The sequence below is a fragment of the Squalius cephalus genome (assembly GCF_949319135.1).
Source record: "Squalius cephalus genome assembly, chromosome: 22".
Classification (NCBI taxonomy): domain Eukaryota; kingdom Metazoa; phylum Chordata; class Actinopteri; order Cypriniformes; family Leuciscidae; genus Squalius; species Squalius cephalus.
The window spans coordinates 6,919,573-6,945,385 of record NC_137143.1 but is presented as its reverse complement, the minus strand read 5'-3'; the positions used below and the strand labels follow the sequence as shown (position 1 = coordinate 6,945,385).

Genomic DNA, 25,813 nt, shown 5'->3' with positions numbered 1-25,813 from the left:
CGAAACATCTAACAGACAAGTGTTACGGTGAAAGGCAAATAAGATGCATGAGCAGGAACATATGCAACTTTTTAGATGAGATAACCCTAGGCGTCATCTCCTAAAAATGGAGCTTAAAAATGATTAAGCTCCTGGAGCCTAAAATGGTTTAACAAGTAAGATTTGAAATGTCTTGACTTGTAGGTAAAATTGTAAGGTCATACACATGCTCTCCTGTTGGCACACACATAAAAATGTCAGTTTAATAGCTGCTTATTTGCCCAGGTCAAAAGCTATGCTATTATGAATGTATGGCTCAGTATCTCTTTTAGTTTAAATCGATGGAATTTTTTTCAATTGTTTAATCATCCAATAATCTGATGTATCACTCATGTGTTTAGCACAAATTATGTTTATAAATTTGGGATATATTATGACCTTGAGCACAAGTAATGTCTAAAAGCACTGAAAAAAAGTGCCGCCAGTTTCTGAAGCCACAGTTATAACATGACCCTAACTTTACTGTTACTCCAATACCCCAATCCAGATGCTACCGTGTGCTATGAACAAAGTAATGGCTATTCTTTATCTCAGGTAAGACAAATGTGCTTATTATACAGCTCGCTGGTAAACATTATAGTGGCATATTTACAGAAGTTATTTTTATATGCAGCATAGTCACATATTTGCATTTAATGACCGCTATTAATATTTTATGTCTAATTTTGGCAAGTACCCTTGCTCATATTACTTTATAAGTTTAATGTATGCATGCTTATTACCCCAATAATGTGAAGCTCCATAAATAAATGGTTTAAATCATCTGCTGAAGAATCTGATGTCTGTGCATGGTCCACATAAGAGATAACCAGTTTAAATGTTAGCTGGCTATCAAACGGTAGTCCAGTGGTGAGTGTAACTGGGAAACAAGTTGTTGTTTCAAACCTTAAAAGTGTTTCATTTATTAGCATTACACCAGAATGTTTTCATTATCCAGTGATCTATTGTCTTGTTCTGAATGGCATGTTAATTATGATCTGTCTAGCATTGAATAACCTTTGAATAAATCAAATTTAGCAACTCTTGTCCTTTTGTCTTTTGTTTTTTGCTGCTCAGTGCTGAACCAAAATAACTGCAGATAAATCAACACAATAAACCAGTGCTGTGCTTTGCAGTTTCTTTGAGCGGATGAAAGTTTGAAGAAATGTTTCACTGCTGTACTGAAACGTGTTCTATTTTGTTCCATTCTGGTCTAGTCTGGAATTAAAGTATATTTCCATATGTCTACTGGAAGGAAGAGGCCAGTTTCACTCAAGCGCTCTTTGTGTGAACTTCCTTAAAGAGTTTATAAAACGTATCAATCTTAAAATCAGCATACAATTTTTTATCTTAAAATCTTCTACGCCGTTTACTGCGAATCTCAATTCTTCAAATACATAAGACGTTAAATTATCATAAAATTTTAAGCTTTCAGCTTTTCATAGAATTCACAAACTGCTTAATTAAATTCACACTCTTCAGGAAGTGACAGCACAAGACGCTCAGTGTTCCAGCAAAACACACAATAACAGGCCTAATTTGGGGTAATTTGGGGCAGGAAGTGTGGTGATATCCAAACATCCCCCCGCTACTGGAGAGGTCAGAGGTCAGAGATAAACGTCATTAAAGGCCGTACGGTGTCACTTTATGAGTGTGAAAGATAATATGTGCGTTTATCACAATCATAACCTTCTGTCATAGGACAATAAGACACTTTTGCCCCTAAAATGTGTTTAACCATTTTAAAGTGAAAACATGATGGTAAGAATTTTTCACGCTTTTAAAAGAAGTCTTTTATGCTGCTCACCAAGGCTGCATTTGTTTGATAAAAAAAAACTTTTATAAAAAAAAAAAAACTTTTCTCCATTTAAATATATTTTAAAATGTAATTTATTCCTGTGATGCCAACTAAAAATTGCAACTAATTATATAATGGTGCATCGTTTTTAAGCAAACAAAAAGGCTTTAAGGAGGAGAAAACACTTTTAATATCCTTTCTTGTGACATAAAAGGCTGTACACTAAATAAAAACCTTCAGCACTAACTCATCTGTCGTTTTGGTAGTGAAGCCCTACCACAGTGGTAGTGTTCTCCCCACTGTATATATATTATTAGGGGCCAAGCACAGAATGTGCGTAGGCACCTATTGTATCTGTTGGCGTACCAAAAATAATTCTTCTTTTTCTTCCGACTGGGCTTCTATGGCAGCCCATAGAACCGCTTGCGGGAAAGTTGTGCAATTTCGCACACTGATAGAGGACAGACTGAACAGTCACCATAGCAAATTTGGAGTCTCCAACTCATTCCCTCTAGCGCCACCAGCTGTCCAAATTTGCACTCATGTTTATGCTAATAACTTTTGAACCACAAGGGCTAGAAACAAAATTCTTTTTTCCTCTGATTCCCTAGCTCAAGACGATTTGATTGCACCCTATGACGTCATTTTCCGTCATGGACATTTTTCCGCCATTTTGAATTTTCCGAAAAACCTACTTTTTCAAACTCCTCCTAGGCCGTTGCTCCGATTTTCACGAAAATTGAACCAGATCATCTTCAGACCATGCCGACAAAAAGTTATGGAATTCAAGTTGATTCGCTTAACAGTTTTCGATAAACCCACAAACAAATTTTACGTAGCGCTTGCGAAAACAGAGGTAAGGCTGTATCTCCGCAACGCTTTATCGGATTCAGACCAAACTTGGTACATATCATCACAAGCATGACCTAAGGTTACGTGCTGCGTTTCGGCGCACCGCCACCTACTGGTCCGGAGATATGAAAAATGGCTATTTTTGCTTATAACTTCTGAACAGTTTGTCCAAAAGTCATAAAAGTGGTCTTGTTAGATTCAGGGCGTCATGCTGAGTCAAATGATATCCAATTTTCCCAGATCAGCCATTTTGGCTGTCGGCCATTTTGAATTATGTGCTAAAATGCTGTATTTTATGAACGCATGAACGGATCATTAGGAAACTCAGTATGGGTCATCAGCACGATGCCCTGAAGGAGCGTGAGAAGTTTCGAACCAGCGCCACCTAGTGGTCAAAACTTATAACAAGATTTACAAAAAGGCTAATAACTTTTGAATAAATCTGCCTATTGAAATACCACTGGTATTAATAGATTCCCTGGGTCACGCTGAGATCATAGATACCAAGTTTGCCATATTTGGCCGAACTTCCTGTCCGCCATCTTGATTTTCATTCAAAATACTACTTTTTCGAACTCCTCCTAGGCCGTTGCTCCGATTTTAACCAAAATCGAATCGTATCATCTCCAGACAGTGCCGACTAAAAGTTATGGAATTCGTGTCGATAGACGAAATCGTTTTCATATAGCGCAGCAGCAAATTTGAGACATGATGCTAAAAGCACCATTCAGGCTTTATCTCTGCAATGCCTTGACATATTGACACCAAACTTTGTACGTGTCATTGTCTATAAATAAAATGCTATACTAAACACATGCATTGGTGTAATATTACGAAACTCAGAATGTGCCATCAGCACCATCCCCTGAAGGTACCCAAAATATTTAGAGACAGCACCACCTAGTGGTCAAAAGTTATAACAAAATTTCCAAAACTGCTAATAACTTTTGAATACATCGGCCTATGTAAATCCCACTGGTCTTAATAGATTCATTGGGTCAAGCCGAGAACATAGATACCAAATTTTCCTTATTTGGTCAAACTTCTTGTCCGCCATCTTGATTTTCATTCAAAACCTACTTTTTCGAACTCCTCCTAGACCGTTTGTCCGATTTTCTCCAAAATCGAATCGTATCAACTCCAGACTGTACCGACTAACAGTTATGGATTTTGTGTCGATAGACGAAACTGTTTTCGTAAAGCGCAGCAGCAAATTTGAGGCATGATGCCAAATGGACTTTTCAGGCTTTATCTCTGCAATGCCTTGACATATTGACACAAAACTTTGTATGTGTCATTGTCTCCTCACTCTGACCACATCACATCAGTTTTGTAACTGCGCCACCTATCGGTCGAAAGTGATAATCCATTAAATCATATTTTTATTTACTGTTTCTATGATTTTTCAGCCATTTTGCCTAAAATCCTCTTTAATGTCTTTAATTGCTCATTGTTGCAGTTGGTCTGACACTTTCAGCAATGTTGGCATGTCTTGTCATCTGATTGTGCTTGGCCCCAGTAATTGCTGCTTGCAGCTATATTTATTATTATTATTATTAATATACTATTTATATTTAAATAAAATACATTTCCGTGTGTGGTTTTATGGATTTTTATTTTTTACTTTTGTATGATAATGTGCTGCTGTTGCAAATGTAAAATCTGGGGCCTGAAGCCAACTCCGTTGGGAAGCATTGATCTGCCTGAAGCAAGCATTTAATTCAACACTTCTATTTGACATGTCAGATGTCTGATCTTACTGAGCATGTTGAGCAGGCTGCTCTTGCCCGCGTTGGTGCTTCCAGCGATGACCACCTGAACACCGCTGCGCAGGCGCTCTCCTCTCCGCTGATCTGAAAGGTGGTTTTCCATATCGGTCTGCAGCTGCCGAACAGCTGTGTCCACTGCAGCAGACAAAACACTCACTTCAATGTAGCCGGGTTGAAAAACAACATCCAAACATCTCTAACTAATTTATCAAACTGATGTTGTAATATTACATTTTGTAAACTGAAATGCAATGTTTAAAATAACATAAGGGCTTTAACTTTAAAGGACATGGATAAAACATAATTTATACTGTTTGTACAAATTCACAGAGCTTTTGCACTCTAGAAGTGTGTCAAGTGGAGGGGAAAGGATATTTTTCATGACCTCTATCAGTGGCTTTACAGCCCATCTGTAACTCTCAGAGGAAGGAGATGGTCTGTGACAGGTTTGTTCCTTGACGCACAAAGAATCCCCTCAATTCTCCAGAGAAATATAGATATAACACTTAAACATCGAGTAACGTTGGACAAATGATGGCAGATTGGACAACTGTACATGCAGTGTTCTTCAGGCACTACGACTATGTCTCTATATGGCCTCTCAATGCGACATTCAATGGTTTTGATTCTTTCTCAACAGCTGCTGTGGTTTCTCTGAGGTCAATACTAACAGGAAACTCTCACAAAACATCCTGGAAATGAATCAGTGTTTTTACCAATCCATTTGAGGAGACGTACCGTCATTTAAGATTCCGTCCTCTATGAGTTCATCCTCACTGAAGTCGATGAATGCCTCCACGTGCGCCAAGCACTAGATTGAAAACACAATCACGTACAACAACTGAGTCATAATTAGACAGAATGTAGTTTAGAGGTTCACAAATGCTAGGGCAACAGTTGAATAAACTAGCTAGATATTTGGCAAAGTTGATTTTGAGTAACTTACACTACCATTCAAAAGTTTGGGGTCAGTAAGATTTTTTCTTTTTTTAATTTGTTTTAATTTTGTGATTTTGTAAAGAAATACATTTTTGTATTCAGCAAGGATGCATCAGTTTGATCAAAAGAGACATTTATTGTAACAAAATATTTTTATTTCAAATTTGCTGTTCTTTTGAAATGTCTAACTAATCAAAGAAAACATGCATCAAGGTTTACACACAAATATTAAGCAGGACATACTGTTTTCAACATTGATAAGACAAAATGTTTCTTAAGCAGCAAATCAGCACATTAGAATGTTTCTGAAGGATCATGTGACACTGAAGACTGGAGTAATGATGCTGAAAATTCAGCTTAGCCATCATTGGAATAAATTACATTTTAAAATATATGAAAAAAAAACAACGTTTCTTTTAAATCGTAATATTTCACAATATTACTATTTTTACTATTTTTGATCAAATAAATGCAGCCTTGGAAAACATAAGACTATTTTGTTTTTTTAAATTGTTTTACATTTTAAAAAAAATAAAAAATTTAAACTTACTGACCTCAAGGTTTTGAACACTATTCTAAATTCTAGACATTATATTGTATTCCCAGTTTCTTTGTCTGTTTTGTTCCTTGAACAAACTGGTTGAGTGAAAGATTCAGAAAAAAAAAGGAAAGATTGGAAAGACGCTCAGCCAATCAAATTTGAGGACGAGAACTAATTGTTTCATAATAGACATTTTCAGCATAATTTAAGTGAAAAGTCTGAGAAACTACCATGATTATCAGAACATCTTAGTATTTAATATGTCACTGTTTTGTTTTAATAAAAGCAGCTGCATGAGCTCCACAAATTCAAAACATGATGATCATGTTATCCAGCATAATTTGAGAATGATCCAAAGAGCATATTGTGCTTCAATGGAAGCAAGAACATCTGACACAAATTTGCTTGTATGATTACTGGTGTAGAAATAATGCAGAATTTTAAGAATTTCCTATTCATTTTACAACACAACTTTCCTTTGTTTTACATTTTTGAAAATCCCAAAACTATGTTTATTTCCAGAATTAAATAAGGGGAAAAAAGACCTTGAAATGAAGTGCTTGTGACCAAAAAGCTCCTTCCAGGAGTCTTCACACAAACCATTAGCCAACATCACACTGGGTCCTGAGGGCTCTGACGGCTTGGCACACACCCTGCTCAGGATGTCCTGTCTGCAATCAGCACACTCTTACACACAAACAATAGATGGACACCAACTGTGACAGAGTGACAACACTGCCCAATCTATCAGTACATTCTGTAATTATTTAAAAGACCTTAAATAAAAAAGAATAACCTCTCATAAAAACACACTTGCAAGTGTTCTGTTGCCTTATAAATCATGTACAACAGCCAACTCTGCCTCTGTTCCTCACACTAAAGCAGGGTTCACCAATCTCGGTCCTGGAGGGCCGCTGTCCTGCAGAGTTTAGCTCCAACCCCAATTAAACACACCTGAACCAGCTAATCAAGGTCTCACTAGGCATACTAGAAACTTTCAAACAGGTGTGTTGGAGCTGGTTGGAGCTAAACTCTGCAGGACAGCGGCCCTCCAGGACCGAGATTGGTGAACCCTGCACTAAAGGGAAACAAGGACTTTTCTTATTACAAATCTATCAATCAAACTGCATTTATTTCATGCATTACAAATATGAGGTGAAGAATGAGAAAACTGAGTGCTTTGCTCCTCACAGATTCCATACTGTGGTGGTCAAGGAGTTGCAACACGGTTGTGAAAGTTTTCTCATTGTTTGTTAGCATGTTGCTATACAGTTGCTAGGGTGTTTTGGATGGTTGCTTATTGGTCCAAGTCAAGTGTGCCGCACACGTCCTGAAAAGTGAAGCCAAAACATTTTGAGCGCCCCCTTGTGGCTGGCTCCAGTATAGGTCACAAACCCCACCCTCTCCATGTAATCGAATGGGATGCGAGCCAGATTAAAAAACTACCAAGTTACAAAAAATTACTCTTCAAATAATTACTTTCCGAAGATGGTTTGTGTAATTTTAGAGAGTTCTTATCATGCTGATGTTCAAGTGTTTGTTTTTCAATAAGTTTGGTTTTAGTTAGTTATTTGATGCTATAAAAATGGGGTGTAACTGATATAGTTCTCTGATATTCTGTTCTGTAGATATGACTTGGTTCCCCTCCTTCAATGTAAGTCTAGGTTTTTTTTTTTTAATGTTTTTGAAAAATAAGTCATGCTCACCAAGGCTGCAGTTATTTGATCCAAATTACAAGAAAAACAATAATACTGTAACATTTTAAGTACAATTTAAAATAACTGTTTTAATATATTTTAAAATGTAATTTATTCCAGTGATTGATTTTCAGCATCATTACTCCAGTCTTCAGTGTCACATGATCCTTCAGAAATCATTCTATGCTGATTTGCTTCTCAAGAAACATTTCTGATTATTATCAAATGTTGAAAACAGTTGTGCTGCTTAATATTTTTGTGGAAACCATGATGCATTTTTTCAGGATTCTTTTATAAATAAAGTTCAAAAGAACAGCATTTATTTGAAATTGAATTTTTTATAACATTAAAAATGTTTTCACTGCCCCTTTTGAGCAATGTAATACATCTTTGCTGAATAAAAGCATTAATTAAAAAAATTATCTTACTGACCCCAAACTTTTAAACAGTAGTGTACATGCAACTTATTTTCAGGGATTCTGCAGGTTTTATAAAGGTAAATTTAAGACCTTTTTAAGACCACGTAAAGAAATTTTAAGTAATCTATTGAAGGAAAAGTTCAGAAGAAGTTCGAAAATACAACTTTCAACAGATATCATTACTTTTTAATTCATTTTACAAAAAAAAAAAGTTGCTTGATTCCTCTGCTCCCAACCACTAGAATATGAATATGAAGATATAGAATATCTTTAACTGTATTTTCTGAACACACTGCAAAAAAAAGTGATGTTCTTCCTCAGTATTTTTGTCTTTTTTACTCTTGTTTACTGTAAAATTGATCAATTGATTTTGTTCAGTTTTTCAAGACTTCCTTTTACATGTGCATCTCAAGTAAATGTATCTTGATTTAAAGTTGTTTAGATATTTGTATTGGAAAACAGGACAGATATACTGAGGAAGATATACATTTTTTGCAATGCATTAAAAATTGAATGGCATGAATCTAAGACTTTCTGCTCTGATTTGGGAACTTTTGAAGGCTGTAATTTGTGTAAGGGCGAATTAGACTTTTTAAGACTCACAGAAACCCAGTATTTTAATTTTTTTAAGTATAAAGCGTTATACAGTGCACTAACAGCAGGAAGTCAGGGACAGTTCCCCTGGAGCAATTTTAAGTGTTCTGCTCACAAAACCCAGAAGTTTTTGTTTGTAGCACTGTTTCCTAACCATTAGGGAACCATCAAACACGTACACCACTAAACAGTTCCCACATTATGCATGTATATAGCATCTGTCCGGAATTTCCTGTCCTCTTACTGATAAACATGTTAAAGCTATTTAGGATGTCGCGGCAATATTTTTGCACAAAGGTGCCTTTTTCACCCGTGGAGAACTATGTTAATTTGGGGGTCAGATGACATAAAATACAGGGACATAAAGAAGTTCTCAAAATATAAGTTATACCCTGATGAATCCTTTTCTTACTCGTTTAAGCCGAACTCTCCAGTCTTGGTAAATGCGGCCCAGGTCTCCCGCCATTTGTCGGAGAGCCTGTCGCCTCTGTGCTTCTGTCTCCGCATGGATCAGGTCACCTAGACCCTCTACTTCAGTAAGGTCCAACTTTCCAGCAGAGAACGCCCGTCGGGTAAACTCACCCGCCTCTGCAGGCCGCAGCCCTGGCAAACTCCCTGAAACACACACAAAACAAGACATCTTTAAAATAAAATGAACTTTAGAATGCAGCCTCTTCCAAAGCACTACTTAAAGACATTTAAGTTACAATTAAGATAAAGGCTTTAATTTAATCTTTAATTTAATTTTTAATTTTATGAGTAAATACATCAGAAATAAAAAGCTAGATTTACCGGTAAGCTAGATACAAAACAGATGCTGCCATCTAGTGTTAAAATGGTGACTCAACAACTAGCTGTCATCTGCACGATACATACATTTCTAATCATTAAAAAATTATATATTTATGAAGGATTATCCAGAACAATTGTGGGACAATAATGATTGATCTTTCTTAAACATACCAAGCGCCTGTAAGACTCCACTAATGACAGCCGGACCCCCGTGAATGTGAAACTCTGCACTGTCCTCTCCCGTGAAACTACCAGGACCTGAAAGAGCAAAAAGAGTGAAATATGTCTTGGTAGGAATAATACCCAATTTATATATTGTAGCAACAGCAAATTTAATATATTCTACCGTTTAGTGGTTTTAGGGTTGTTGTTGTTGTTTTTTTAAATAAATTAATACCTTTATTCAGCAAGGATGCATTAAATTGATCAAAAGTGACAGTAAAGACATGTATAATATTAGAAAATATTTTCTGTCTCCATTAACTGCTGTGTTTTTGAACTTTCTAATCATCAAAGAATCCTGAAAAAAATATATATTACTGTTTCCACATAAATATTTAAGCAGCACAACAGTTGCTTCAGATATGAACAATTGCAACAATTGCTTCCTACAATCATAAATGTTTCTTGAGCACCAAATCATCATATCAGAATGATTTCTGAAGGATCGTGTGACACTGAAGACTGGAGTAATGATGCTGGAAATTCAGCTTTGATCACAGGAAGAAATTACATTTTAAAATAAAAATAGAAAATGGTTATTTTACACATATTTTGATCAAATAAATCACAAACAATTGAATGGTAGAGTAGGTTTCATAAAACTCTACATTTCTTACATAATGTATATATTATTCAGTTAGGAGACTTTTCAAAAAGTGCAGTCTTTAAACTTCTTTAATCTATGTTTCTACAACATTAACACATTTATCACACGCCCTATAATAAATCTACCTACAAATGAATTTTGGCATAAAGTATGAGGGTGTGGATTTTAAATGAGGTGTGAGTGTTTATAGAAAAAGTTGAATAAAACTTGGACCAGTCCAGATTTTAAAAATTATTTAAAAAAATTCTATTGTATTATTTTTTATTATTATTATTATTGATTGTTGTATGTATTTTAAATGTGAATGGATTACAATTTTTAATTTGAATTAAATTAACACCTAATAAAGCTGCTTACAGATCATAACGCATAAATATTAAAATAACTGACTTTTCTGTACAAATGTCACTCTGCTGTCCTGGTAAGTTATAATGTCTGAGTAGGGACCCTAAATTAAATTATGGCAAATTCTAACATTTCAATGCTCTTAGAAATAAGGAAAATGTATTAAAATATGCACACTAAAAAAATTTAAGCTACTGAAGTCGATCCTTTAACCCTCTATGGCATGACTTTTTTTTGGGGGGGGGGAAAAAAATCTTTCACCCCATTTTTTGGGAGCTTGGGGGTCCTTGATAACATATCCATCATAAAATGTGCCCCCCCCCCCCCCCCCCCACCCCCCCACCCCCACCCCCTGAGGCAACGAACAAAAAAACACAGTTTTAGAATATAAATAAAAACAAAATAAATCTTTAAACAATCAAACATACTTCTTTACATACTGATGCACATGCATATATTTTTCAATAAAACAATATTTTAACTTAAACATGTTAAAAAGTGATATTTATCTTACTAATTGGTGGCACTCTGTAGCATGTGGTTTTGCTGCATTAAAGCACAGCTCCACCCCCCCCAAAAAAGGTCACACCTACTTCAGCCCCTCATTTCATTGAACAGACATGTCAGGTGATATTATATATAAAAAAAATATATATAAAAAAATTAAAGGGGCGGTGTGAGGTCCAAAAATGTGGTTTGTTGCCTGAGGGCAACACCATGCCATATAGCAGGGGTGTCAAACTCAGTTCCTGGAGGGCCACAGCCCTGCAGAGTTTAGCTTTAACCCTAATTAAACACACCTGATCAGCTAATCAAGTCCTTTAGGCTTATTTGAAAACTGCAGGTGTGTCGTGTGTTGAAGCAGGGTTGGAACAAAACTGTGTAGGGCTGTGGCCCTCCAGGAACTGAGTTTGACACCTGTGCCATAGAGGGTTAAAGGGATAGTTCACCAAAAATTACTCATCCTCATGTCGTTCCAAATCCATAAGACTTTCGTTCATCTTCAGAAGACAAATGAAGATATTTTTGATAAAATCTGAGTTTTCTGTCCCTCCATAGACAGCTACGCAAACTACCACTTTGATTTGATGCTTGAAAAAGTTCATAAAGAGGTCGTTAAACTCATTTTCTGAAGAGATTCAGATTCCTTAAAGAGATAAAGATTGCTTTATATGATGAACAGATTGAATTTAGTCTTTTATTCACATATAAATATTGGTCAACGAACATAAACAGAAGCTCAACCAAACCTGCTGATGAATGTCTATATGGGAATAAAAGGCTAAATTTAATCTGTTCATCATATAAAGCGATGGAGTCTCTTCAGAAAATTTGGACTAAACAGTTCAATTCATATGGATTAGTTTTACGATCTCTTTATGAACTTTTTGAAGCATCAAAGTGGTAGTTGCGTAGCTGTCAATGGGAGGGACAGAAAGCTTTCAGATTTCATCAAAAAGATCTTCATTTGTGATCTGAAGATGACTGGAAGCCTTACGGGTTTGGAACGACATGAAGGTGAGTAATGAAAGAGTTTTTATTTTTGGACAAGAACTCTTTAAGACTAGAATGACTTTTTTGTTTTCTTTACAGCCGTCCTAATATCCCATTAAAAGAAGAATCACCCATATATTAGACTGAGGGTATTAGCAAGATCATGTGAAAAAACAGGCTATTCTGCGTTTAAAACTGGTCATCAGACCTGGAAACCACAGGACCAGGCCGCGGTCCAGCAGCTCTCGGGTCTGCGGGTGAGTGATGCTGCGGAGGCTGGCGACCCGAGCTGCGGGGAAACCTCGGGTCAGACTGCGGACAGCGTGTGCTGATGCCGGACCACTGACCCGGACCACCGCCACCCCACACCTGCCCTGACCCGACGACACGGCGAAGATAGTGTCATCCTCCGACCCGACAGAACACAAGAGCCTCTTCACTGAAAGAGACCTGCCAAACACAAACCAGTCATGTTTACTGTGCGTATTAAAGTAGTAGAAACCATGAATGGGTTATGAGCAGATGCAAGAGACCTTATAGCAGTTATGACAGCGGCACTTCTTCTCCAACCGCTAATAAAGTGCATGTTAATGACCTGAAACGTTTAGTGTATCAATAACCCGCCTAAATTAAACATTGTTGTTTACCATGTCGCTCCACGTGAGCATTATTTTCCTGTCAGTTAGTTACTGATCTTGTTCAGGCCAATTTCATTGGTCTGTGTCATTATACGTGCGAGCAAAGATGCTTGCCATTCGCCAGCTTCACTGTCAATCAAATAAAAGTTTCTCCCCTTGTGCGCCCTCCAATTCTCTCCGTGTGAGACTCACAGGATCTATTCAACTACTCATATATTGAATTGTTAAATTCACTTATCATATATTCAATATAGTTCCAGTTAGTCTCAGCAATGTCTTTGAGTGTGGCATATTTAATCTGAAATTATATTTATCAGGATGTTTGTTGATTTGATTAGCCTTAATGTAGTTTTATAACGTGTTATTAAAGAATAGTTTACTCAGGAATAGTTCACTCTTAGCCTATGTTAGTATAGTATAGTAGACTGTTGATGCTGCCATACTGTTACTAGGGACTTCAAAAATGTGTGATTTATTTAATGCAACTTTTTCTAATTCCAATTATTATACATATAGTTGTAAGGCTGCATTCAAGACTTGTATTAGTTGAGAGACAGCATGTAATATTTGTACACTTTAAAATAAATTTGTCAAATAGCAGAACTATTTAAATGAACTGCAAATTTGGATATTTAAAAAACATATACTGTACAATATAGTTCAAACAACCAAAAATGCAGCTTCCACAGTGTTTACCTTCTAGCTTTATTTGATATAATTTTTATTTTTATTTTGTGGTGGCGAGGTTGTGAAGAGTGCATGTTTAAGTAATGAGCTTGATGAGTAAGCAAAAAATGGTTATTGCTTGGTTTAATGTCAGGTGAGGTTTGCTTTCGAAAACAATAAGGCAAGACTAGTCTAGAAACCTCTGGTTATATTTCATCTGATGATCAAATCTTTAACACCCTTTTTTTTACATTCTATGCATTTGATTATCATTATATGACATTAATATCATTTTCATCAAAATTCAGAGTATAATTTAGTACAACCCGAATCAACTGTGTTAATGAGATCATTTGAAAATGTGGTGTGAAGTTTACAGATAATACTTGGATCACGTGTGTTTTATTATCATTTACTTTTTTGAAGTATCTTACATTATAAAAAAAAATGCAGAACTGCATTAAAAAAAACTAAAACTGGTCAATGTTAATATAATATAAATCCCAGTTATATATTTGGACAGTAGATCTTGAGTCTGGAGAAACTGATGCCTTATGCTCTTTTGTTCAGAGAGAGGTAAAATAGATCACCTTCATACTGAAATATTCAGCTGGAAAGATATTTTTTGCATTAATTAATAAATAATACCCTGCTTCATCCTTTCGGACAGGCTGTCTCATTTTAGTCCCACGGAAATACAGAGGGAAAAATGTGACTGCACTATTTTAATCATTGTTATGAACATTCATGCAAGAATTAAGTTATTATAAGCAAGGATGTAGAGCAGTTTTACTGTAAATTACTTAAATACTTTAGCAGGTTGACACTTGCTATTGCTATTTGCTATTATTTTATAAAGAATTTTAATGAGATAATATTAACTGAGAGACTAAGTAATATTAAATTGGACTATTTAAAAGCGAATTACATGTATGTTCCCATAAACATTAATGTAAACAAAAAAAAACTTGGTGTTCATTTTCACAATTTACTGCATTTAAGTTAAAAATTATGATTTGTTCTCACTTACTTAATAACATATGCAGGTTTCAGTTGGGGGGGGGGGGAAATGGTGGAAAAACTATTTCAAATCAGAAATTGCTAAATTTCACAATTACAAAGAAACGACAAGTAACCGGTTGAAATAAATGTGAAGTTAGAAAGACTGAAATAGTATTTTCTTCTAAAGCCTACTTCAGTATTCTTTGTTTTATTTACAATTTCAAAAAACATTTTACAGTTACAGTTTGGCAAAAATGAAGGTGATAAATATTGTGATAGTATATTTCATATCATACAAGTCAGACAATTTCTTTAAAAACCTTTAGCCCGAAAGAATGATAGAGTTTTGACATATTAAATGCTGAGGTTTGATAAATCAATAGCCTACATCAATACACTCATGCTGAGGTCAGCCAGCTAATGCATGTCTCATGAGAAGGTGGCCTTGTGAGTAGGCTAGTCTGTATCTAAGAGTATTTGAAAGCATAGACAGACGGAGAGAGGAGGTGTATCTTCCCTTGTTCTTTGTCCCTCCTCTCCTCCACCATAGTAGCCTACTCCTCCTCACGCCGCAGTCAGTCTCTCCTCGCATCCCGCTGCAAACAGGATGACTCACAACAACCTTCACTTCACCCTCACCTTCATTTAACCCAGCCAGTGTGTATCCACACACACTGCGCCCCATTTCTACATCATTTCCCCGCTGAAACAGCAGCAGCATGATGCCCGACGCGACGGCGACCGCTGCTGCATCTTCGGCGAGCAACATCAACATCAGCAGCAGCGACAGCGAGAGCTCGCGGCACAGACACCGGGCGCAAGGGGACGCGGAGCGGCCGGAGCAGCAGCAGCACAGCGCTGCCTCTCAGCACACATTTTTGGGTGAGTGTGGAGGGTCCGGAGAGGGCGAATATGGACGGGACAGGTGGATGTGAGGCTGGCATAAGGGACAGACGGCATATCCTTCGGGAAGAATGAACAATGCGGCGCTTTGTTATGCTGCCTGCCCCTCATGTCTATGCTTCCCCGATACATACAACTGTCCCTGCTGATGTACGTGTGGCCTATAGAAGGTCATGCGGCAGCATAACTTCAAATGCGAGACTCAAGCTTTAGTCTACATAATGTGGGCCATGCGCTACTTTTTTGCGCTCGATTAGTCCATTTTTTACGGGCCTTTGGGCAGGTTCAGGTTGTCCGAGGCGCTTTTATGGCTGAACCGATTTTCTGTTTTACAATATTGTTGCTGGTTTGGGGTTTGTTTATGTTTGGACGGCCTTCTTATTGTGGCTTTACCATTATACAACAGTTAGTTCGAATCGAATCTGATTGAATGAACGCATTTTCAAGAGTGCTGATATTTTGTCCAACAGCATTGGGACTTTTATTATCACTGTTTGTCTCTGTATAGTTGTGGTGTGTATTGTATTTTGAATGATTTTTTAGAACTATATCTTTATCTTTATTGTTACAGTTAGCCTCCTCGGTGCAAACATGCCTTAAGTCCAGCATACATTCAGCCCAACATTAAGTAGTGCAATATATATCATTAGCCTATTAGTCCAGTCAAGGTCTGATTTCACCCATCAGATATTTTAAATACAAATGGATTAAATGCTTCTTAATCATAACCAAGTGTAGAAAGTATGTTTGAGCAGCTCGCAGCCACGGAAGCTCCGGTGGATTCATTGTTATGAACGCAACTAATTTATTTGTCTCTGAGTAAATGAAATTTCTCATGATTAACATGGGATTTATTAACTTTATAGTTCAGTGTGGCTCTCACATTATAAGACATGGCAGAAAACTAGCTGTTTCTGTTCATTCAGCACAGTTCGTATTCATTCTGGTCATACATTTTTATATTGATGTTGATGCATTGTCCCAGTCCTAGGGTTTTCTCTCATGAATGGCAGCAAAGTTCTGTTATTTTTGCCAGAAAGTGTGTTCAGCAGCTTTCTCTCACTTGCGAAGAAATCGAACTCCTGGAGTGGATGAATCTTTTTTCTTACATGCGAAGCTTGATGCGTTGGCTTCTTTTTGGAACTTTGCTTGTTGTCAGTCTGTCAGTCATCTGCTCATTTGTTCAGTAGCCTTTTCTGCAGGTTACATTGTTAAACCAGTAGGTGATGACAAGTCATTAAATCATTCACTCAACTAATTTGTTCAAAAGGATTCATTCAAGAACGGAAGCACTAGGTTTTCTCTGAGAAAATTTTATCTGCTTTTGCTTCATGATCTATTGCACCCTTATAGTGGAGTTGGATATATCATAATAACTAGTTCTGAATACATGAATGACCAAGCCAAGTTGTATTTATGAGTGGGAAACTCAGAGTTCTAGATGATAGACAAGTTGAGTAGATAAAAACATTTATTTGTGATACCATAAATAAGTGATAGAAATTAATATTGTATTGTTCACAATATAATTCTTTCATATTGTTTAGGCCAGGGTTTGTTTTTTGGGGGGTCTCAGGACCCTCAGGGGCTGCAAGGTTTAGAGAAAAACTTGTAAAAAAAATGTTTTAAATAAATAATAAATAAATACATTTTGTTGAAATATATATATAAAAAAATATTAAAATAAAATAATATAAATTTGATTTAAATAAGTAAATAATACATATAACAGTACAGTAGTGAGTAGACAAAAAGTAATAATGGTGGAATAACACTAGAAACTAAATATGTTCAAATTTATTTTACACATTTATAATGTTAATTTTCACAGTATAAATGGGGTCTTTTATACATTTTAAACATATATCACACAATTATCATATTTGGTCGGCATCTAAAAGACTGAAAACCCTTGGTTTAGGTTACTTCCCTTTTATGTTTCCGACTTGAATGCGTGATATTTCATAATAACAGCCCAACCCAACTCTGAGATACGACTTTCCCAGGTGCTCTTGAAGGCAGCACCATTTTGATGGTAGTGCAAAAACAAGCAAAGTAACTGGTAATACTGTGTCTAAATTGTAAGTTGCTCAATATCTACTTTGTTTAGTTTATTGAACTTTTGTATAAAAGCAATATCTCACCATTGGTATAAAGAGAATAGGTTTGTTTGTGATGATTTATATGTTGGGTGTAAAGACTTGGTGTATCCTGGACTGTATTCTTCAGTGTTAGTGGGCTTTTGACATCAGTAGTTGGGCAGAAAGAACTCCGTACAACTGAACCATAAGCACTCACATCATGATGTCATTGCCTCAGTTGGTATTTCATAAGCTAAATGAAAGGCCAGCAATTTGATGATGGATGGCAATTTTAGTAACTGGTTCTGGTATCCATTTTATTGTGTTTATTTATTAGAGATCTGTTACTGTTGTAAACAGGTTGCGTCGACCCAAATCTCTTACAGTGGTAAAACGGTTGTTATATTTGAGCCTCAAGAATACCAAGCGTAGGTTCAGATTATTATTTTTGTTATGTAGATTTATGGCAAACCTAAGCAAAACTGTTTTGAAGAGTACTTGTTTCCTCATAGTATGACTCTCTTTAAGTTTACAGCTGTCTTTAACAGCTTATGATCTCATGTTTCAACTCCAATGTTTCCAAATGACAGACATTTACATTTTGAGATGACTCTCGGGACTCAAGATGAGGTTTCTCTCCTTCAACATCTCATAATAACAGCTGTTGTTATAGCTATGAAATTGTGTTCCTCCTCACATCACACTGATAAACAAATACAGCATTCTTCAGAATATGTGTAACACAGATCATATGAGGCTGAATGTAAACTTCTATGATTTATTAATATTATGTAATAAAGAACTGAGTGTTGTTTAGTAGGTTTAGTATTGGGAAATACAGTGCAGAAATATTTGAAGTTGTCGCTCTCAGGCCACTGGGGAAAAACACACTGCATGGCAATAGTTCTACATCTATAACTGTGTGTATAGTTGTTAATTCTGCGTGTATAAAATAATTCTATTTAAAATAAATACTGTTATTTTGAACCTTCTGTTCATCAAAGAATCCTGAGGGGAAAAACATCATGGTTGGCTGCCACAAAAATATTAGGCAGCACTCACTGATAATTATAGAAAATGTGTCTTGTGCACCAAAATTATTTAAATTGTAATAATGTTTCACAATATCACTTTGTTACTGTATTTTTGATCAAATAAAGGCAGCCTTGGTGAAAGTAAGAGACTTCTTTAAAAAAAATTCATTTAAAAAGTTATTACCGATCCCTTACCGAATTTTTGCATGGTATACAGTATGTATAAATGCGTAAGAAAAAAAATATATTATTAAAACGTTAAACAGTAAGTGAGCCAAGTAGAATGAATTCACAGTATTCATAAAACAGTAAGTGAAAAGGTCCTGGATGACTTACTACGTCCGTCGAGATTCTGATGTGTGCATTCGATGTTCACTTTACTATCAGGCCACGGGAAAGTATTTGTGAATGGCAGTGAAGCGACTCAACTGACGCCATAGGTCACATGACAGTGACAACATGATGAATGTAGATCATAATAATTCACACATTCATAGGAGAGCTGCACATTTCAGGATAAATTGAGAATCACAATTTTATTTTATTTTTTAACGCAGATCATAATTCTCCCATGATTCTGAATAGACAACTAAACAAAACAGTCTATTTAAAAAATATTTCATTCATTTGAATTTTTTATTTTTTTTATCAGATTGAATGAATGATTCAATGACTCACTCATAAAGACTTCACTTGTTTCTGGATGAATTAGCATATTTGAAGGAATCTTTTAAATCAATGATTCAATGACACATCATTTTTTTTACAGTCACTTGTCGCCACCTACTGGTGTAACAGTGTAGACATCAGTGTTTACATCCGAACTATAGCCTAAACTTTATCCCAGTACTTCTGTGATAATTTGAATTAAAATATAATGATACTGTGTGTTTGAAAAGACTGTTTGTGGAGCTGTTTCATACCTGCTCTCTCTGGGTCGTAGTTTTCCCTCGTCGTAGTAGGTGAACGTAGATTTGAATGTTCAGCTGTGATTGTTCTTTTCAAAGGTTTAATAGACATTAATAGACATTTAGGAATAAGATCTCTTGGGTGTCTGAATCGAGATCACAATCTTTTGTTTAACGGTTGCGAAGTAAGTTTCAAACCAAATGTAGTAGCCTACCTACTATACAGTATGCGATTTCAGATGCAGTGATAGTCCCTAAATAATAGAATGTTACTATGCAACAAAAAAAAAACAATATTGTGATATGGTGAAGTGGTTAAACATTTTAACATTAGAACTGCTTTTTGGAATGTAAAAAAGCCAAATATGTTGATGTATATGTATGTTTCAAAATATGAAAGACTGAATGAATTTCATTGTAACTGTTTGTTTCATATTTTCTTTACATTCTAAAGACCTGACTTTCAGAAATATTGGATGGTACTGGCTATTAAAGTCTATTATCAAGTGCCAAGCTTGTATTCAAATTCCAGCCCATTCAGTCATTCATAATTTCTCCTTTCCTTCACAATGCCCCATTCATTTGAGTAGATAACTATCTGCTTCACAGGAATTGCTTCGTGGGAGGACCAAATATATATTCTCAGTTGCAAATGAAACATTTGCTGTTAACACATGGCTTACTTATACATTGAAAATATGTTTTTCTGATTGTGATATTTAATATACTGTATCACCTCAGCCATTTCAGAATGCAGAATGTACTTTTAACAAATATTTTTGCTTCCTCTTGTAGTTATTGTTGACTCAATTCCTGACCATGCAGTAAATTCTTCAATGGCTCTGTTCAAATGATTTTGTAATTACCAGATTTTTTTTGGCTCATCATCAGTATGAAGCATTGCTGTTTTGCAGTACTTTCAATTTCAGCACTCTTTCATTTCGGAAATAATTGTTTGTAGCACTCCATAATGTCTGGCCCTGATGACTCCTCTGATAGGAGAAGTGCACTTACTGTGGTGAATCACTGCAGCATCTGAAAATAATCCAAAAATGGTCAGGATTTTCCTTTGGTTGTGTAGTTTTTATGCGGTATCCTCCATTTAGAAGTTCACAGAGATTTCATTGCTTATTATTTGTGAAGCATTCTCTCTGCACATCCAAAGGATGCTATCTGCCATCATGTTTCTCACTGATGGGTTGCATTATGACAGCGTGGCATCACACCTGCATTAGGCTTTACACACCGGGTAAAAATAAAGCTTAGAGAGTTGTAGGAAACTGAGCCAGTGAGCGCTGACTGATGATTGGCCAGATGTCTATAGTGACGTGTTATGCTGCTGGAGCGTTTAGATGAAATCAAGATGCTCGATCGTGTTTTAGGCATTGTAAAAACCTTCCCTCTTACCCTTTTTGCTGCATTGCCTTACTTCAGACAATGTACTAATGCCATCTGTTCTGACTTTGTTTGTTTGTATTATAGTGGGAAATAAAAATCCTCTTAAAGTTACACTGTGTAGGATTTTCTCCCATCTAGCGGTGAAATTGTTTATGACTACCATCTGAATATTACTTTCTAGTCCCTCCCATTCTGAGGGCGTTTTAACTCGGTGGCCGTATTAATTCAAATCTGCCGGCAGTCGGGAGTAATCTCCCCCTCGCATTCGTCACGGTGCCACTGAGTGTAAAAACGCGAAAGGCGAAGCTTGAATTTCCAGGTATGTCCCTCTTTGGCTAATGTATTTTCAAGACGGAGGCGCAACATGGCTGCCGCCATTCGAGCGACTCGCTCGTATGTTTCTAAATGGCAGATTCTACGCTTACGAGAATACTTGATTAGTTGCTAGAAGTAGTTACACATTAATGAGCACATATCATTTTGAAAGTGTTTTTTGCTAAGAATCAACTTAAAAAATTACACAGTGTAGCTTTAAATTTATGGTTAAATTGGATAGCTGTTGTTGCACGCATCATAAAATACTGTTATATTGTTTCGGGTATTATTAATATATTATATTTTTACTAAACAAAACAGTCAATTTAAAAATATTTAAAAAATATATTTTTTTAATCGGATTGGATGAATGATTCAATGACTCGCTCATAAAGTCTTAACTTGTTTCTGACTGAATTAGCACCTACTTGAACAACTAAAATGTGTTTGTATACAGTATGAGATAGGTAACCCAAAAAAAAAAAAACTGTCATTGTTTACTCCCCCTCATGTCCTTGTAAACCTGTGTGACTTTCTTCTGTGGAAAACTAAAGAAGATATTTGGAGTGACTGTTGACTGCTATTTAATGGACCAAAAACACTGAGACATTTCTCAAAATATCTCCTTTTATGTTCCACAGAAGAAAGAATGCCATACAGGTTTGGAACCACATGACAGTAAGTAAATCATGACCGCTTTCATTTTTGGTTGAACTATCCCTTTAAATATAAAAACAGCATTAACAAACATCAGTTTGTTACCCTGATATCAGGGTAGGCCGGTCCCACTTTATATTAAGTGGCTTTATGTACTTACATTAAAATTAATAATTTGATACAATGTACTTATTGTGTAACTACATGTTTTTACATTGTACTTACATTTTAAAAAATTCCTGCATGTAATTACAGCTGTAATTAATTTATGTAATTACATTTGTAATTACACAGTTGACCCTTCCCTTACACCTTAAACCTACCCAATCCACCTCACCTGTCCCTAACCTTACCCGTATCACACCTCAATAGCAGCAAAAGTGTTTTACAATACAACATGAACACAATAAGTACATTGTACTTATTTTTTGATGTAAGTACATAGTACTTAACGCCACTTAATATAAAGTGGGACCAAAAAACTAATCTATCAGTGATGCACATTGCCTCTGCCAAATTTTATATTGTAATCATTATGTTCACAACTTGTAATAATTACTTTAATGAGCTCCTTGTTACTTCCTTAAAATAATACATGATGTTAGCTAATCACATGATTTGTATTATCTAAGAACTGTATATTTCTGAAATATGGACATTATTTGGATACAGTCACCTCTGATGACAGATCACTGTAAATTGTAATGTAGACATGCATTTTCTGTAAAGCTGCTTTACAATAAATATTATATGTATTGTGAAAAGCGCTATACAAATAAATGTGAATTGAATTAAGTCAAGGGAGGGAATTTTGGAATGTTAGAAAATGTTCACAGTGAAATATAATTTTGATGTGAGCAGCACAAACCACATGGAATCTGACCATTTCGATTCTGATTTGGGCCACTTTCATATGTGTTCCTAAATCAGATACAGGTCTGATGTTTTACAATGCGACCTCTGTCTGAACAATCATATCAGAATTCATGCGACTTCACTCTAGATCAACATTCTGCGCTGATGGGAGTCACTCCAAAGATTTTACACACCGGTAGTTCTTTGAATGTGGAAGATGGCAGCGAAGTTAGTCAGTGGAGGGTGAGCTGTTATACTCATTGTATTTCAATGACAGCTCTATGCAAGCATATACAATCTAAAAACTGTACGAGAAAAACGTTGCTCTCTTTCTCCTCATCCTCCTTATCACCTCGCTTGCCTTAACTCATAAATGAACGCGTGATTTGCACCTCTGTGTTTACCTCCTGTGCTGCGTGCCGTCTGTCAGGTGTCTGCTTTTGGTTCTGTTTGGTTCTCTCGAATTTGATATTGTCCACTTTTTAAAATGTGAATAGCCAAATAATTTTGATAGCAAAACAAACTAAAATTGGATCTGAGCAATAAATCAGAATTGAGGCTTGCAGTATAAACATAGCCAATATTTTTTTACTAAAATATATAATATATAATATTAACTATTGTTATTATTTTTTTATAAAATCCTTGATCCTTTACATTATGTAATAGCTATATGTTAGATATCAAGTGCAAACATTTAGGCTTTGGTGTGTTAGCAATATTTTATGATAACCTTTTCTTTCCCTAGCAGATTATTTAGTAGGTGTTGGACAGTGACCTGAGATTGTGTTAGATTTATGTAGACTGTGTCCCACTTTCTGAAGGTCATATATCAGTGAGCATGAAGCCACTGTGAGCAGCTGAACATTTATAGAGCGGTCACTGCCAAAAACACAACACGACTGACCAGAACCTCTTTATTTATCTTTCTTTCTTTCTGATTTTGACTTAATTGGATGATTTTGAAACTAAAAACAATATAAAAAATGTTTTCCAAATGATAGGAATGATAAATCACAAATGAGATCTTCTCTTTTGTGTAGTGTGCCTCTAACATATCCAAAATATTGTTTGCAAAAAATAATAATAAAACATGTTCCTATCTGGCATTGTTTAAACAACCGCATCGTCTGCCCCAAACTTGAGCAGTGCAATGAAACATTTGTGCCACATTATAAGATATATATATATATATATTATATATTTGGAGTCAGTAAGATTGTGTACTGTTTTTAAAGCAGACATTACTCTAGTCTTCGGTGTCACATGATCCTTCATAAATCATTTTAATATGCTAATTTGCTGCTCAAGAAACATTTCTTATTAATTTCAGTGTTGAAAACAGTTGTGCTGCTTAATATTTTTGTGGAAAGCATGATACATTTTTTCAGGATTCTTTGATATATAGAAAGTTCAAAAGAAACACATTTATTTAAAATATAAACATCATAAGTTATATATACATATCTTAATTTCTAATAATTCATATCTTAATTTCTCCTTCTCTGAGCTTAAATACATTCATCCATCTTTCTGTGTCTTGTTTGTTCAAAAAAACAAAACATTTTTAATATTTAAAAAAAAAGTCTTCACTAAGATTACCAAGAGCTCACAACCCCAGTGGCGCACATGTAGCAGACTCTCTGGTCTCTGAGGTCATTGTTCATATTCAGACACTGGCCGCTGTGCTGTCAGGGCTTCAGCGCTGGAGCATTCGGCTTTTCTCCTCTTCTCATGTTTCAAGGGGAGAATGAGAGTGTGAGAGTGACATTTAAACTTGGCACTGTGAGAGAGGGGGAAAATGAACGGCTTGGAGTGAGTCTGTTTGTCCATAGCAACGTAGCGAAGTGACTGACGTTTGTTTTCTTTTCTCCTCCTTGTTGTGTTCCTCAGATAAGCTATTTGGAAAGCGGCTGCTGCAGGCCGGGAGACACATCATGTCCCATAAATCCTGGATGAAGACGGTGCCCACAGAGAACTGTGATGTCCTTATGACGTTTCCAGGTGCCTCAGATGCTTTCTTTCTTTCTTTCTTTCTTTCTTTCTTTCTTTCTTTCTTTCTTTCTTTCTTTCTTTCCCTCATCCATTCTTTGTTTGCACACACTTTGTCTTTTTCACTAACCATGTACAAATTTGTGTGTTAAATCTGCATATGAACATTTTTACAAAATAAATCATGATTCATCCACCGCTAACTTTCATACTAAAACTTATTTCTAAAATAAATAAACTAAAACCACATGTACACAAAAATCACAGTCTTGGTGGCCTTATAAACGTTTTAAGATAAAATTTTATATGGAAGGGATATTTATACCATGGTTGCCACCGGACATTTCTCAAATGTTTTATTTCAAGACTTTTGTCAGGTTTTTGTCCTTTTAAACGCTCTTGTGTGTAGTCATTTCCATTGTTAATTATGAAACATAATTTTAGAGCTAATAACTTAGATTTGAGCCACTGCAAAATAATGCACTTATTAGAGAGAGAGAAAATGACTGATTAATCCTCTGATGCTCTGGTCATTTTTTACCAAAAAATTGTACGTTTTTGTTTTTATTTTATTTTTTAGAATTTTTTACTTCATCGTAATTGTACAAAACTTGATATAGGTTTTAGCACTTTCTATTTGAACAAACACACACACACGACAAATCATGGACATGATTCGAAAAGGTTAAATGGTCCTGAAAAAAATATTCACACTTGTATCGTTCAAGGTCATTTTTGACCGCATTGAAAATGAATGGGAAACGAATTTAATCTAGTGGAAACGTTTGGTTCTGCGCTCAAACAAAATCTTACTAAAAAAGCTCATTTTTTGAGATATCAACAAATTTGGAACACTTTTTTCACATGTATGACTTTGATTTTCTCACAGTTTTAGAGCGAAACATGTTTGAGAAAATACTTGAAATTTTTTTATTGAAAATAGTATTTTTGTGCATTTTTCAGAATATAAACTTGGAATATAAAATTTGGAACCAAACTTAAGTCTGTGCTCCAAAAGCATTCAAGATGTATGACAGTTTTAAGTTGGAAATTTTCAAAATATTCAAAAGGTGAATAAATGTCAGGGTTCTGTCACTCCTGTCTAGTTAAATTCCTGATTTTGTGACAGAGCTCTGACACTCCCGGTTTTTGTCTCGTCTTTGTCTGAGTGTGCGGTTTCGAGCGTGCTCACTTGTCTACGTGCCTTGTTACATGTGCGGGGCGTGGTGTTTGGATCCCAGCACATCGGTTTAGTTTGGTTTCGGTTCTGTGTCGGG

At 35.7% G+C, this 25,813-nt stretch overlaps 2 protein-coding genes across 2 annotated transcripts in view; one reads left to right on the top strand and one right to left on the bottom strand.

Moving 5' to 3' along the window:
• The window catches only part of gtpbp3 (GTP binding protein 3, mitochondrial), a 20,149-nt gene extending 7,343 nt beyond the window's left edge, over positions 1-12,806 (bottom strand). Inside the window, exons 1-6 of the mRNA XM_079858361.1 lie at positions 12,621-12,806; positions 12,296-12,537; positions 9,591-9,677; positions 9,040-9,242; positions 5,176-5,248; positions 4,429-4,572 (exon numbers count right to left, since the gene is read on the bottom strand). Coding sequence (XP_079714487.1) covers positions 4,429-4,572; positions 5,176-5,248; positions 9,040-9,242; positions 9,591-9,677; positions 12,296-12,537; positions 12,621-12,673 — 802 coding nt within the window. The 5' untranslated portion in view covers positions 12,674-12,806. The remainder of the gene's footprint in view (positions 1-4,428; positions 4,573-5,175; positions 5,249-9,039; positions 9,243-9,590; positions 9,678-12,295; positions 12,538-12,620) is intronic.
• Positions 12,807-14,884: 2,078 nt separating this feature from the next.
• Positions 14,885-25,813, top strand: part of ano8b (anoctamin 8b) — a 33,229-nt gene continuing 22,300 nt past the window's right edge. Inside the window, exons 1-2 of the mRNA XM_079858355.1 lie at positions 14,885-15,275; positions 24,438-24,548. Coding sequence (XP_079714481.1) covers positions 15,113-15,275; positions 24,438-24,548 — 274 coding nt within the window. The 5' untranslated portion in view covers positions 14,885-15,112. The remainder of the gene's footprint in view (positions 15,276-24,437; positions 24,549-25,813) is intronic.